This window comes from Colletotrichum chrysophilum (assembly GCF_026319265.1).
Source record: "Colletotrichum chrysophilum strain AFK26 chromosome Unknown scaffold_275, whole genome shotgun sequence".
NCBI classification, from domain to species: domain Eukaryota; kingdom Fungi; phylum Ascomycota; class Sordariomycetes; order Glomerellales; family Glomerellaceae; genus Colletotrichum; species Colletotrichum chrysophilum.
The window spans coordinates 1-16,119 of NW_026517562.1; the positions used below are offsets into that span (position 1 = coordinate 1).

Below are 16,119 nucleotides of genomic sequence, written 5' to 3' on the forward strand. Positions count from 1 at the left end.
GGCCACTCTGTTAACCATGTGCGCTCGACATCGAAGCATCTTGTCAACCCGCACAAACCAATCACAACCAGCGCCCACCCCAAGGCAATCAATCAAGTTTGAGGCCCATAATTGACTTGATTGCCATATCGCGATGCCATACTTGATTGATTGCCAATTAATTGCAATTAATTAGCAAATATCCCCATATATAGTTGAGGGCTCTAGAGGGGAGGGCTCTGGAGGTGAGGGTGGGGCCTAGAAGGGGGGCCTAGGGCCCGGTTTTTGGGGCTTTCGGAGCTGGGTTTTTAGGGCTTTAGGTTGGGCTGGATTAACGATTTTCTAGATCTTTTGGGCCCTATTAGCCCCCCCTAAAGGTCCCCCTCTAAGGCCCCCCTAGCCTAGAGCCCTCTAGAGTACCCCCGTAAAGCCCCCTAGGCCCTGAGGCCCCCCTGTTAAAAGAGTTAAGGCAATTAATTAAGTTTGAGGGTTATAATTGACTTGATTGACTGGCGATAGCTTTATAATTAATTGATTGATTGATTGAACTTGATAAGTTTACTTGCTTTGCGGGGAGTGCTGATCACAACCATCTTGTCAACTGCAAAGGAGCGGCAGCGGTGTCGAGCCGTACAAATGATGTTGGAAATTACTGCTGTGTCTGCGATGCCCTCTGATTGTCTTGCACCTTCGCCACCAGGCCTTTTAGGAGTTGTCCCTGTTGCTGCTGTTGGCTGCAAGGCTCAGTCCAGGTGTGCCAACTGGAACAAGTGGAAAGGAGGACTGGCGAGTGTTCATCCTCACCACCCGGCGCAAGTGCGATCATGTTCACCAAGAGCCTGACCAGAAGCTATTGGATTTGCGATCGCACAGGATTCCACTTTCCTGCATCACACGAACTCCTTCCACCGGTCTTCAGTGTAAGGTGGAGCAACCTTAACCATCCTCATTTACACGCTATCGGTGATGTTCTAGTTGCTGGCCGGTCTCCTCTTTTGTACAATAGTTCTGGTTGACAATGGGAGCACCTGGATAACCCGCTTCGTCGCCGTGATGCCGTTTGCTAATCACCTTCAGGGCTCAGACAATACCGTCTCTCTCTCATGCCTCGCTTTCCGCCTCTCTCTCTCGCCTTGCTGTCTCTGCGTGTGTCCCTTGTCCTCGCCGTTCCCATTCCCAAGTTCTGTATCCCGTAGACACAGCCTAGAGTCATGCCCTAGAGATCGATGCAACAGACATCGATGACTGCAACATCAGCATCCGCGATGTGAAGAGGCAACACCGCCGAGGTAAAATCCGACCTTACTTCAAGCAATGCCTGCCTGATGGCTTCATCTACTTCGTCGACGGCATGCCCATCTCCCAGTCCCGGAAGGGTAAGAACAAACCAATCCACTGTTGCCATCGCGCGCATCTCACCATGTTCCGTCATCTTGCTAGGCACAAGCCGGTCCGGGTGTCCTGCGGTCGAGTTCACCTTGAAGACCTACTGGCCGACCTCGACTGCGTTCATCCCATCGGCGTCTACTCCGCCGCGTGAATCTCTGAGTGCAGCGTGCTCTGGAGGCTAAATCCGTCAAGCTGATCAAGGAGCAGATCCTCGTTGAGCACCTGGACGGCACTTGCGTCTGGCCACCAAAGACCCTATTATGGATGGACCTGTTGTGGCTGAGACGGCAATACTGAGTTTCCCCTCTGGAAACTTCCATCACTTCTACCGGCTAATACTCAGGTCGCCTGCAATACTACTTCTCCGCCCTTACCAACTCGTCGCTCTGGGAGGCCCTATCGAGCGGGTTGCCAACCACTTCATTCGATCTATCGTATGCCCCATTGCACACATCTTCGAGACCACGGCCTCGGTCTGATTAGAGCCGCACGTCGACAACCACCTTTGATCAGTCGTGTGCCCCCTCACGTGCCACGGAGTCCCTTTTTTTTTTGGCACTCAGTCAAGCCGTTTGTCAACGACCAGCTTCACAGCTTCAACCCACCTTATACCTCTTTCTCCGAGCAGCACAGCCGAGCTCAGACGACAATTCCTTCTACAATTAACATGCTGCTATTGCCACCCGCGACATCTCGCTCTGGGCCACTGCTTCTCGTTGAGCCCTTGCTTATACTTTTCTTGAAACCCGTTGTTATCGGCGGACCAAGCTTGGTGTGGTCTTCACTTTAAACCTTCCGTATTCACCTGCATGCCTTCGACAGCACCGTCTTTCTTCGCCCTGCTATTAATGCCTTCTTCCTCCCGCTCGCCTAATCCTGTTTCTATTGCCATCTTAATCTCTTCTCTCGCAAGGCTGCTCTCGGCCAGATCTCTCGCAGCCTCTACGTTGACCGTACATTGGAGGTCATGTAGATCAACTACCCGTTCTCGCAGGCTCCAGAATGCCACCAGTGCCTGTGTCTCGGCCGCCATCACGTTCTGACGGTCGTCCTTCTCTTGTTGCTTCCTCGCCTTTCGCTTTTTCATCTGGGTCTTCCGCCATTCCCACTCCTCCCACGGCCGGCGATCCCAATCGCCATCCACACATCAAAGTCATTTCAAGACTCACCACCCTTGGTCGCAAGACCTGTGTCCGTCTCTCAACAATGTGCGCCGCGAGCTTTCCGGTGAGCTTTCCGAAGGTGCGCCGGGGGCGCGTAAGCTCGGGGTCACCGGCAAGCCCGCCGGCCTCTCACAGTTGCCGCTAGCTCCGCCTCGCGATTTATGTCCAATACGGCGCGCCCCGGTTGCCTCGCGACCTGGTTGACCTAGCGGACAACTGCGCCCTTTAAACGATGTCAAAGTTGGACTCTCTTGGTGATCAGATACGTGCTTCTGCTGCGTCCGTGGACAGTTTCCTCCGGATTAAAGGCAAGAGGTCTTGATGGCTGCTAGAACGTGCCGAACCTATCACGCGGCTGTTTTTCTGCGGTGGTGTTGGAGGCCATTTTACGCGTATGCCAGCCGACTTGATTCGATGTGTCGCAGATTGATGAAGGTGCGGCTTGAAAAGAGACGGAATGGAAGGCCCATGGACCGTGGCTTTTCCATGTCTTTCCGCAAAGTTCTTCTTGATGTTGTTCATCGTCGTTGTCATTGCTCAATGCCCAGCTTCTCGTTGTCTCGCGCGTCCTCGCTTCACTGCAGCGTCCTCGTGACCGAATACACCCGCTCTCGCTCGAGATACTCGCTACTACGACCGAACTAAGGGCCTCATTATCTCGAGCGTCACGACATACGGTCAGTGCCCGTGGATGATTGCTTCGTCCCACGCCTGCTATCGTCGTAACTCGAAGCCCACATTGACCGCCTACTTTCCCGTAACTCTGCCACATGCACCACTCCGGCCTTGATCGCATCATGCACACGTGGCTCAATATGCTTGCACACATCGCCGACGCTAACTAGAAATGCTGCGACTGTATGAAGAGAAGCAAGATGGGGCGGAAATGACTAGTCACCATCCTCCCGAAGCCGAGTTTAGGCCGACTCCCTGGGCTAAATCTCTCCTTTCCCATGAGCTCTCTCGACCCTGTTGACAACAGCCGCCACCATCGACCTCACCGTAGACCAGGCCAATGACATTATCCGCGTCAACCAGTACAGCGGAACGATATCTTATGGAACCTCCATCGCTGACGGGCCCCACACAAGCACGAGGTCAGCCCGTCGATAGACTGGGGGATTGCCCGGAGCCGAGGGCGTGGGGAGCTGCGCGAGGCGGAGGAGGCAGCTCAGCAGGCAGCGGTCGAGAGTCCCGTGATACCTCTGGAGATGGAACAGGAGACAGACAGCTGTCGGAGGGAGTATCACGCGGCCAAACAGAAGTGGAATGGGGTTATGACTTATATGGATACGTAGGTGGCACGCGTCGCAGTCCCCAATCTCTAGAGTGCTCTTGATACGATGATATTGGAACCTTTTTTCCGCGCTCTCTATAGGCATGTAAGTGAGCGTTGCACCATGTCAACAACTCCTCGAGAATCATTTTGGATCACACCGTTAACAACTCCGTCGCATGCTCCTCGCAGATTCCCATCGTCCCTTATCGCCTTAGTCCCCTGCCTTCTTCTTCTTGCGAAGCCGCGAACCCAAGTCACCTCTACAACAACCACACGATGGCAGATCTACCCTCTTGGGCATTCTCGATACTTGTAAGCACGGCTGCATGCTGGGGGCCAACTCCTCACATAAGCTTCGGGGCGCCTACAAGATCTCGGCGCGTGAGGCTCGGCTGTCAACTTTGAGGAGGTTGTAGAGTGTCCGGTGGCGTCCGTGCCTGTTGCGGGCGTCTCGTTGAACTCTGCACACAGTTTTTGGTTTCGGTATATCAGATTTGCAATTCTTCCCGGAACGGTGAAGAACATCATCGTCAGAAATGAGGAAGATGGGTGGTCGTGTGTGAAGAAGTCCACGGCAACCTTACTGAGCATTGTGTATGAGCATTGTGTAGTGGGTGCTGGAGTCGAACTTGGTTTCGTACTTCAGCGGGACTGATGTATCTTCACGAAACCAGAACATATGGATGCCGAAGATGGCATGCGCCAGAATGTAGACATACAAGGGGCTCTTCATTACAATGAGAATTACCTCATGAAGCCGGACGAAGTGATAAATTACGAATTTGGCGGCGGCGCAGACTTGTTACTCGAAATACAGCAACAGGTGGGCCCAGGATACAGTTAAAAGGGGGTGACACATGCGTGGAGAGTCTCAAATTGCAACGCCTCTTGAGAAAGGCCCTACAGAGAGTTACAAGAAGGAAAGACCCGAAGCCTAGGATGGGAGAACAAAGGAACAAGCCCAGCCCACGATGGTGTTTTGTTCTTTCACCTTCCGCGCCTCTACCAGGAATAGGACTTCGGAGAGATTTGAGAAACTACAGCTATGAAGCGACAATCGAGGCAATCAACTCAGAAAGACAGTCCCGAATTCCAGTATCACCACCATAAACAAGCCATGCGTACTTTATCATATTGAAAGGCCACTGGTCCACCTCTGCTGTCGTACTCGTTTTCTAAGTGCTCGTTAAAATCCGCAGCGAACTTCTTGACGGTATGAATCATCATGTCTCTCAGAACCCATGTCTCAGTTTTGTCCTTTTCCAGCTGTCCCTTCCACTTCCCAAGCTCCGTCTTTACTTTTTTCACTACGGTGCAGAACGCTCGCAGCAACACATCATCGTTGGAGATGTTCGCTTGCGTTATCTTTGATTCAGAAACGGTCGCATTGATGGTGCCAACGGACTGTTGTGATCTTGGAATGCATTTTCACATTCCAGGCAAAGTCTCTGATGTATTCACCATGCCAATGTCACGTCAATTTGGCGCACTCTGAAAGCCGCAAAATCCGCGCTAACTTTGGGAATAATTACCACAACAAGCTGATTGACGTCTCGGCCTATTACCTTCATCCTATTGACGAGTATTCTCCGGCTAATTGCCTCTTGATTGATAAACCCGTCACGTCCAGAAGATTCAACGAGGAGCGGTTTTATCTTGGATATACACTTGGCAGAATTACGATTGATAAACACGCAAGACTTCGTCTCATCTTACTGTTCATGGAAAGTATCGTGGCTCGCGTGCATATTTGACTTTGCCTTCCTCGACGCTAAGAATACGAGTGTCATAATATTGATTAGGAGCATGAAAGCCAGTCGAGGATTACGAATGACGCCGATCTATGATAGTAAGAGAGGGTATCTACAAGATCAAGCCCTGATCGTGGGTATCTAAAACAAATTCCACGCGGGAAAATAATTCCATCACAGCCTAACACGCAGCCGAACGATGGCAAATGCCGCCTGCTGGCTGGCTATGTCCCTTTAGCTCAGAAGCATGTCCCTTCTTGCACTCAACCAGTAAACTCTTCCAGATACTTGCCCAGCTGGAGTGCCTGGGCAACACCGTCCAACGAATCTTTCGTGGTCAACACGTCCTGTTCAGCGCTGCTAAGCTTCTCCTGGGCTTGCCAGTATGCCTCTTTGGCTTCATTTATTTCGTTCGACAAGTCATTGAGTCTCGTTTTGGCAAGTTCACGGTCATCCTGACATGTCTGGACTTCTTTGCGTGTGATCTCGAGGATGTTGGCAATTGACTTTGAAGTACTAGCCCCTGGGGTCTTTTCCAACGTTGCTGCAACTGCCAATACTTCATCTAGTTTTTGTTGGGCATCCAGAAGGTCATGATTTGCTGATTCTTGTTTGCTTTGTGCCTCTTTGAAAATGTACTCTTTGGCGTCGCTGGCTGCTTGCCATTTTGAGGCTTCCAGCTTGAAGTCGCTAAGCTTGGCCTCGAGCGCTCCGACGGAGGTCTGCAGATCTGCTAAGCAAGGAAACTGCTCCTGGTAAGTGACCTTTGCTTGTCTGATCATGAATTTGACCCTCTCGAGGCTCTCTCTTGAACGCGCGGGACTGGCGCTGGCGCTGACGCGAGCGCGGTGATCCATCGGACGCGCAAGGCAGGGTCGCTTGGCAGCCGGTTGTTCCGGGGCAATGAGAGAATTAGGGCGCTTGGTAGTCGGACGCGGACCAGGACCATCGCTTTGCCGATGCTTGGGCTTTATTGCATCGATAGTGAGGTCAGAGAGGTACTGCCGCAACACTTTGCGAAGGTTTTCGGCGGGTTCCTCGAGCTGCGCAAACAGTCCCCAAGACTGGCTGTCGCGCATCAGGTTCTCAATCGCTAGAAGAACGTAAACACCACTGTCGGCAGGGTGTTCGCAACTTGTTCCCTCCTATTTCTATGGTCAGCTTTGTGGCTTTTAAAATGGGGTGAAAAACGGCGTACTAGGACATGCATATCTATGTCTGCATGCGGGAAAAAGGCATCCAACCAAGGAAGAAGAATGTCGCGCAAAGACTGCAGACGATCTTGCGATGATTTAGGAGAGTAACATTCCAAAATGCCACTTTCCGAGTTGCAAATAGCAAGAGACCACGAGTCGTCGGCCTTGTGGTGAATCGGCAATAGGAGCACGTCGGTGCCACTGTCAACGCAACCATCAGGCAAAGCCTCTGGAATCGCACCGTCAACGTCTCCGGGCATGTACGAAAAGTCCGCGCAAAACGCATCAGGGTGGTCGACGCGCCGTTCGACACATTTGGCAAGGTGGCGCATTGAATCTATTGTCAGCGGCAAGTTGCCTTCCAATTGGACCAGGCAGCGCCTCTGAAGATCCGTCAAACCTGCCAAGTCGCGGTCATGGAAATGAAGTGCTGCTTGAGCTATATTCTCTGTGCGCTGCTCTAGCATCCGTGCTAGCGAAGACGCAGCTTCGAGGCTGCGGGCTCGACGCACGGTAGGTTGCGGCATAAGTTCTCCTGGTGACTCGACCGGAGCCTGGCTGTTGACAATCGGCTGGGTCTCAGCAGTCAGGTGGAGGGGGGTGGGAGTCCCTTGCGGGCCTGGGTTCGAGGAAAGCGACAGACGTGAGACGTTCGGGTGCTTCTTGCGCTTGAGAATTGTGTCCGGGTACTGCTCTCTGAGCCTTTTGTAGGCTTCGGACAGTACCTTGGACGACCATTGGATTGGATTGTGAAGTGCTGCGGCTGCGTCATAGATGACGCCGCCGGGACGATACAGGGACGGGAGGTCGACGTTGTTTTCAACCGCAAGATTCGATATGCTGCATAGAATAGACGTGTCCCTCACACCGAGCTGATCCTTGGGCTTCGGGCCAGTGATGGAAGGAGGAGGGTTCCAGTTGTTCCTACCCCAGAGCAAGTCCAAAGTCGACCTATTGTTGTTTTTCCGATTACTTGTCTCGGCGGCGAACGGGCGAGGAGTGGGCCCAGGCGTACGGTTTGGGCGTGCTGAAGATGCAGATGCAGATGCAGATGCAGATGCCTCTGGTCTAGATCGATTGGGAGTGCCCACTGACGCGTCGGGGAGGTCGTCACTTGTTGGCGTCTCTGGGGACGATGATCCATCGCCGGCGACGGTGATGGAGTCAAGCGTCGGGCCGGGGCTCGTCGCGTTAGGCGTTTGCAGCGCGCGTCGCCTTGGTGTTGCCATGGTGGAGACGGCGCCGCTGCTTGTTGAAGCGGCAGACACAACAGGCTGATTTATTGCTGACTTGGTGTGGGACGGCCTCACCTGTTTCGCTGGATTGAGAGAATTCACGAATTGCACGATGAGCGGCGTGAAAAGACAGGTGTGAAATGGAGAAATTGCTCGACTGGAAGGGGTGGAAAGCAGCATGGCCCAAGCAATAAACCGGGGCCGTGCCAGAGTCCAGTGGGGACACTCGAGGATTTGGGGAGCTTCCAGCCAATCAAAAGGAACCAAAAGGGTCGGGTGGCCTCGCTTGCACATGACGCCCGGCGGGCTTTGCACTGCAGATAAGGTAAGGTGCAAGATGCACAGACCACGCTACGTGCCTCTTTGCACAAGAGGCACCTCCACTTAGGTACCTGTCTGCACATTACTACTTTGCACACTGATGAGCTCTGTGTTCCCCAATTCCACCTAGTACCAAGCGAGGTCTTATTCGAGGTGTTTTGAAGAGGCTTCTGATCATTGGCGGCCAGCGTAGGAGAATCGTCATCTTTCTTGGGGTCCTTCTTACTGAAGTCGAAGGCAACAAGCTGCGAGGAACACTCGCCAAGGACACTGGCAGCTGTCCGCGTCGCCGACAGCGACACTACTCACGCGCAGCATCACCGAGAGGGCGGACCGTTGCGGATTGGGATGGAAGATTGATGTAAACGAATCTTGACGGTCTGGACTGATCTATAATCAATTAGTAATAGATGAGACTGGTCGCTGTCATATTGAGATGCATCTGGTGCAACGCAGGTCCCTCCCACTCACACTAGGAGTAAATACAGAACCCTCAGCCCTGGGTGTGCAAGTAAACTGATTCAGAGGCAAAAAAAATTACATACAACACCGGGCATTCGCCGGTCGTCACCGACCCGACTACTACTCCAGCCCTCATTGGCTTATCTATGGGAGAGCGGACGGGATCCCGAGTTCTCCAATGGGTATGGCCGTATGTGTTTGACAGACTTTCTTTTGATGGTTATGTAGGCTGTCCAGGTGGCAGGGTTGTCTTGATGTGCACATCGTCGTCTCGTTGCTCTAAACACGGCCTAGCCAACCGGTCCCAGCTTATCTTGGCTACTCTGCAAGACACACCCTATGTTTATTTGCGGCGTGGATTGACTGCAGCCCGGTTTCCCAATTGTGCCTTTGAGATGATGCGAATGGAGAAAGCAGACAAATTGCCGCAATTAGGTGGGTGTTCTAGAGAAACTGGACTGGGGGAGGAGACTGACATTTTCGGGAAGTAGTTTACTTGCACGCTCGCCCTGCTACTGTCCTCATGTGCTTGTTGGTTGTACACGGCGGCTGTGGGACATTGGGATGAGGGAAGGAGCCGAGGACGCAGCACCGTAAGGCGTGATGTGACCAAAAGGATTTTTCCAGTCGCAACGCACCGCTTTCACTTGGGACCGGTATTGAAGCAGATTCCACGGTAGACTTGTGGTTTCCGGGTGCTGTTGCTCTTTCCCACCGCCAAAAGGCACGTTATAGATAAGGCAAGTATCCAGGCTAGATTTCCTCCAACGACAAGCCGCACTTCGTATCATCCCCCGCTTTCCAAACTAGACGAGGGACGTTTAAGCACGAAATACCATGCCACAAAATAGCTTACCTAAAATTGGGATCGACAGTAGACCGGCTACCTTCGTCTGCCATTGAGATACAGCCGTTCTACAAAAGTATTTATTACGCCGTCGGAACATCCCAGGGCAGCAGGTTTTCGGAAGTTCCGGGGAGTTCTGTTTGACGGTAAATACTTTTGAGACTGCTAAGTTGTCCGAAACTCTAAAATGACCCTGGCAGAATGGCCTCGGAAGAGTTGAAGAGATCATCTCTACCCGTAGCAAGTGGCAGTACCTGATGCGAGGTGAAAAATTACGGAACTTGCGAAGGAAACTGTAGCGTTTGTAAACTTGGCAGGGAAGTCGGGGGGCAAAACGTCCGTGTTGATACGTGTATTTCACCATGTGTCAAGCGTCACGAACCCAGTGAATACATCCAAGGTTTTCCAATGTTCATGCACGAACTACATGATAGGTTCGGATGAACCCCATTTCAGGCCGGGGTAAATACTCTAAAGTTTCTGAGCCCCCTGCGCACGTGCAGATCTTCGGCCCCGCCAAGTCCATCACGGCCCCTCCCTCCACCCCCACTCCGTGCCGTGACAGGCATCCCAGTTTCTTTTGCTGCTTGAAGCGCGTTTCTCAGATCTAGCTATATCGCACTGAACGATTCTGACAACAAGCATCATGACTAGGCGCAGGATAGGCTAGTTATGCCGAGGGACGATACAAATACAGGTCCCAGGTCATGTCATGAAGGGATACCCATTGAGGATGTGGCGAGCCACATCTAGCGCCCGTGTACAACATGCACGTTTGTCCCAACCGCGGCCAATGACTGCGCCCTGGGAGATTCTTAGTTTACGTTGTGTCCTTGAAGCCACCTCCAAGATCTCGTCACATGAGCAATCTTGGGGCCCCAAATCCATAGAGACGCCACCAAGACAAAAATGAGGAATTTGACAAGAGCGAGTGCAAGGAACATGTACCAGCCGTCCTTCGTCCACCAATCCACTACAGCAAATGAGATGCCGGCTGCGATAGCGTTCTTCAGCACGTTGACGACGACGCCAATGTCTATGGCTTTCGCCGCGTAAATGTCGGTCGCATACGATATCAGGATAGTGCACCCGGATGTCATGTTCACATTGACGACACTCCAGAGCACGCCTATGGTGGCTCAGTGCCATCCATTTGCCAAACCGTACCCAGTCAGCACAGTAGATAGCGGGATGACGATGCCAAGCGGTAGAAAAAGTGGCAACGCCGACTCGGGCTTGTGATACCCCTTGCGCCGAGTGTATGAGGCGATCATCTTGTCGGACAGCAAGCCGCCGATGAGGATCCCTGCGCAGAGGCCTCCGAGCACAAATAGGTTGAACAGTTCGACAAGATCAGTGGACCACAACATAAGGGGCTTTGAGAATATCAAGGAAACGAGGATGGAAGTTGCTATGTTGGTGGAGATGGACACACCAAAAAGCAAGACGGTGAGCACCACAGCAGGCACGGCCAGCATGCGGTATGGTGCCATGGCCATGGACAGCCAGCCGCTGACTGGATGATGGTGTGTAAAACGTAAAAAGAAGGACCGCATCGTCCAGAGGTTTGTCCAAGATCCTGGAGGGACTGGCGGTGCAGCAGACTCTCGCTGCTCATCTTGTACAGACCGTTCGGGGCCTAGATTCTCCAAACTGATTGTCTCACGTCCTCTCTTAGAGATCGGGGCTTCATCTCCGCAGCTCGGGTCTGGGGCAGAGAACAGAGGCGGTTCCCCTCGGACGCGTATGTTCATGATGGGCTCGGGGAACATGAGGATGGAGCCGACCATATTGAGTGCCGACATGATGCCGAAAAGATACTGCGGAAAACGCCAGCTGCCGAGTCCCTCAATCAGGTAGCCAACAAAGAGGGGACCGAAGACGGTGCCGGCGCCGAGTGACCAGGTGTAGACGCTCATAGCCCGATCAAGATACTCCGGCGGAAACAGGATCACGACAATCATTGGGCCCATGGACTCGACAACACCGCCTCCCAAGCCGCCAATTATGCGAGCTGCTAGCAGGGAGTCGTAGCTTTCGGAAGCAGCTTGCCAAAAGAAGCCTCCCGTAAAAATAGCGAGCCCGAAGATCATCGTGTATCTGGCACCAAAGCTGGCGACTGCGGGAACAGCCCATATGTTCTGAGTATGGCGTATCAGCGAGACCAAGTGCGAGAGGGACACACCCAGAACGACTTACACCAAAGCCAAGGGCTAGAACAGCCCAGCTTGCGCAGCACTGACGTGCAATTCATACATGATGGGCCCCAACATCGGTGGAAGTGAAGCACTCATGACTTGGCCCATCAGTACGAACCAGCTGAGAGACCCCAACATGCAGAGACGCCACCAGAGAGGCCATGACTGTATAAGAGAGTGTCTGTCAGTTGAAGTCTCCACATTTAAGACTACACGCTCGTTCTTGGGTTCAATAAAGAATGCAAAATATTGTCGAACCTTAGGGTCTGCTACAGCGATGGCCGTCGCGGGCAGCCTCACAGAGATTGGAGCTGAAGCCATGATGGAATGAGAATTGCGATGACTGAGTCCACGAAATCAAGAAGAGAAAGTGTCACCAGAATGTGAGGAACAGACTTTCAACGCATGTGTGTTGTGATCTGACTGATATCGTTTACTTGGGTGCACGTTAAGTACTGACGGTCGGTACGTCTTTAAATGGCCGTTGAGTCACGTAAGGCGACTGCGACGACCTTAAGCTATAACAGGAGGGCTGTTTGCAACTTTCCAGGTTCTCTGGATTATCCGAGCAGTGCCAAGACCCAACCCTTTATCGCTCAGTATATGTGACGCCTATCACCCGGTCAGTGTCATGGCAATGGCTCGGCCCTGCTATTGTTGCACCATAGCACAACTTGACGGTAAGTGTCAACGAGTTCCCGAGAAAAGGGCAGGCATTCTGTTGCGTGCCATAAGTACATGTACCGCAGTATGCTTGGCATGTTGTAACCTTGCAGTAGCGAAACGACTCGTGAATGGATATACGAAAGATTGTACTGAGCTTGGCCAATATTTCACTCGAACATGAATCGTGAGCATGCGAGTAGGTCAATATGGGATTGGTTGACAAGACCGTGCTGCGGCCAAGCGAGATTAGATCTCTTGTACATGGCACTGATACCATGCGCACCATAGGAACTCGCTGCGTTACTGTTCAAAATGATTGTAACTCCTCTGAAGAAGTAATCCTGGACTCCTCATCGACCCATTGGCTTCAGCGCAGCCAACTTCCATTTTCCGTCGGCTTTGACGTAAGACTGCATGAGAACAACCCTCCGATCCGCCTCAACCTTTTCTTCCCCGCTGTTGGCACCAGTCAGGCGTACCGATGTGGATCGCATCTGGTAGTGGCCAATAACCTTGTCCTCATCAATCCTTTCCCACTTGGAGGCGCCGATGAGGTGCTGTGTACCTAGTGAAGCATCGCCAAACATCTCGGGGCCGCTAATCACGGCGACAAAGTCTTCCGCTGCCATTTCCTCATGCTTTGGACCCCCAATACTGCTGTAATCGACCTTGCAATTTGCTCAGCTTTGGTGGGTGCTTTGACACCCCTCATCTAGAGATGACCGGGGATCTAGAAACTCACCGTGAGCTTTGGCGCTAGGATGGTCTTCAGCCTGTTCCAGTCCTATCTCGACGATGAAGTATTAGAATTCAGTCATTGAAACGGTCCCCGAGAAGGAAAATGGAAGTTGATTAGCAGCCATTGGCTGACGTGCAGAAGAGTAACACATGCCTTGCTGTCATAGCTGTCGACCCAGTCGAGCACTAGTCCTGACAACGCAACGTAATCTGCGTGGGATGATCATGAGAAATTGTCCGTAAAGCAGCCAGCTGAGAGACGTAGAAACGGACCATGGTATGGCAAAGTCGCCGCCATTGTCTTTGAATCCAACTCAAAGAAGAACAAAGACAAAAAGAGTTTACGGAGAACTCAGCTAATAGAATAAGCCAAATGAACAGTTCTGATAGTGATTAAGCGGTCTTTTGATGTCTTCCATTCATGAGTTCTTCGAATACGTCCTTAGATATTTAGTTTATTTATCCCCAATTGTACCAAAAAGTCTAACTTCCCAGTACGCTAGCGATGAAGCAAAGTACATAGCTGTAGTATTGCTCCTCGTACGATCAGTGCGATTCTACCAGATGGAACGCCGGAAATGCCGGCCCGGAATTTCCAATCCCTTGATGACGAGTCAGCCAACGAACTACAGATCAGCATATGCGGCACATTCCGTCACTTTCCCTGCATGGATGGGTGGGCAATACTGCTCGGTCCCGAGTAACCTCAGCCTACCCCCCACTAGATGGGAACCTTGGATTGTATGCTGTTGAATACGAGTGTGCTAGATTCGAAGTATCGCTGTACAAAAGCAGCTCCAGTCAGCTCCTTCAGCACTTGGAAAACGTGTGGTAAGACATGCACCCAGGATCTTTGATATTTATCAACTTTACACGACCATCATCTACTCAAAAGAAAGTCTGACTGATTGCTTGAACAACATGCCTTTCAGGGTAGTTATTATCGGAGGCGGCCTCGCGGGCAATCTTCTTGGCTGCGGGCTCATGAAGGAGAGCGTAGATGTGAAAGTTTACGAGCGCGCGGAACTTCATTCCACGCGTGAAGGTCTTCAAATCCGCCTCACATCGCCGGCATTGGCTGGCATGCGCGCGTGTCTCGAGACCAACCACATGCTGTCCATCATCAAGAAGTTCGGCCCAGCCACCGAGGCTAAGGCCGAAGCCCCCCGCATCTTCCACAAAGACTGGACGCAGCTCATGGATTTGAGCCGCTTCCCAGCCTACGGCAAAAACGCACCCATCACACGCGGCCTCTTACGCGATTGTCTCGCTGAACCCCTTTACGAGGCTGGCAAGCTTCAGTACGACACCGCCATGGAGCGTTACGAAATCTTGAACCCCGGCTCCATTGATGAGCGAGTCCGCGTCTGGCTGAGTGACGGATCCTACGACGACTGTGACGTCCTCATCGGCGCGGATGGTGGCTACTCCAAGGTCAACAAGTTGGTCGGCCTTGCGAGTCTCGACTACATCCCCAGGCATGTAACTCTCGCGGCCAAATGTAGTCTACCGGTCAAACGGTTCGCAACCATGTCCGAAGAGTTGGTCGGTGGCCCCAGTGATGTGTTGGGCGGAGAACAGACATGTCTTTTTCGGAGGTAAGTGGCAACCGCCTATAGAAAAGGAGGAATGTCGGCCTGGCCCCACCTACTTCGCCGTGATTCCCATTTTAGACCCTTCGCTAAAAGGCATCATTAGTGCATCTTCCGAATAGGAACATCGGGGAAGCAGGAAAGAGAGCAGGGCGGGAGTACGACGAGGATGAAGCCTCGTGCATGCTCAGCCTAGCCGTCACCAAAGAAATGTTGCTGAATGACATCCATGAGCGCTCTCTAGACGGGCAATACGACTTTTTTGCGGAAGCCATCAAGGATTGGGCGGTACCATTGTAAGTCCAGATCTTCAGCGCTGTTACTTCCCATGCACGAGATCAGGAGGCTTTGTACTGACACGAGAACAAACAGCCACGAGATGATTGACCTTATGAGAGGCGTCCCTCTCCACATCTATGTGCCCAGGGTGGCAAAGCGACCGGCTAAGAACTGGCGGCAGAACGTCCGGACCGAAGATAAGCCAGAGCTCGGTCACCCTCGAATTTGGCTAATGGGCGACGCTATCCACGCCATGCTACCGCCTCGGTGAGTTTAGTATTCACGCCTGCAGGCAGCCGTCCTCTTTCAGAATCCCGCTCGGCGCCTGACGAAGTTGTGGGGGTAGCATCCTTCCGAAAACGCTCAATCTACGCCCCATCAGAGTATTCGCTCACCGATGTACAGTGGCCAAGGCGGAAACCAAGCCATGTACGACGCCGGCAAGATGCTGCCATTTCTGACAGGGCTAGCGAGTCAACATTCCGGCAAGGATAGCGTGTCGACTGAAGAAATGGCCAAGGCAGTTATTCAGTATGAGAGTGAGATGATCCCCCGAGCATTTGAATGGGTGAGGAAGAGCGGCGGAGATAACTTCATTGTAAGTTGAGATGTCATTTCACCGTGGTTGAAGCCATGTACGCGTTTCGGGCGCTCTAAGCTGACTTAAGCGAAGCCCTTGAACACCAGTGAGGTATCCTCGAGGGTATTCTTGTTCTTAGCGGGCCAGTGGCTGAATCTTTTGACGCTGTTCTCCAAATTTCAAGGGCTCTTTGGTAGGACCACAGCGGTCGACGATACCCCGGAGTTCAATATGATTTAGGCCGTGGCCTTGTGGGGATTTCCTGCACGAAACTCTGATGTCTCGTAGTTAATATGAAATTGATTGTTATCCTGGTTTCATAAATTCTCTTCCGCGCCACGAGAGCTAGAACCAGGTCCTAATGTGTGAGGGAAAGAAACATGCGAATGCTGCCATCGAACGGCTATCGCCGACTCATCATCTCCCAGCAAGATACAAGTTGTG

General features: G+C 52.3%; 3 protein-coding genes across 3 annotated transcripts; 1 reads left to right on the plus strand and 2 right to left on the minus strand.

The window, feature by feature from the left end:
• Positions 1-5,824: 5,824 nt before the first annotated feature.
• Positions 5,825-7,986, minus strand: COL26b_013969 (uncharacterized protein; the record flags this gene model as incomplete). Its single annotated transcript, XM_053186552.1, has 2 exons — positions 5,825-6,706; positions 6,760-7,986. 2 exons carry the CDS (start codon positions 7,984-7,986, stop codon positions 5,825-5,827), a joined length of 2,109 nt encoding a protein of 702 aa, XP_053029496.1.
• A 2,775-nt stretch (positions 7,987-10,761) lies between these two features.
• COL26b_013970 (uncharacterized protein) lies at positions 10,762-11,715 on the minus strand (the record flags this gene model as incomplete). Its single annotated transcript, XM_053186553.1, has 2 exons — positions 10,762-11,138; positions 11,289-11,715. 2 exons carry the CDS (start codon positions 11,713-11,715, stop codon positions 10,762-10,764), a joined length of 804 nt encoding a protein of 267 aa, XP_053029497.1.
• Positions 11,716-14,145: 2,430 nt separating this feature from the next.
• On the plus strand, positions 14,146-15,366 carry COL26b_013971 (uncharacterized protein; the record flags this gene model as incomplete). Its single annotated transcript, XM_053186554.1, has 3 exons — positions 14,146-14,822; positions 14,939-15,112; positions 15,189-15,366. The coding sequence occupies 3 exons, from the start codon at positions 14,146-14,148 to the stop codon at positions 15,364-15,366; spliced, it is 1,029 nt and encodes a 342-aa protein (XP_053029498.1).
• Between the last annotated feature and the right edge of the window lie 753 nt (positions 15,367-16,119).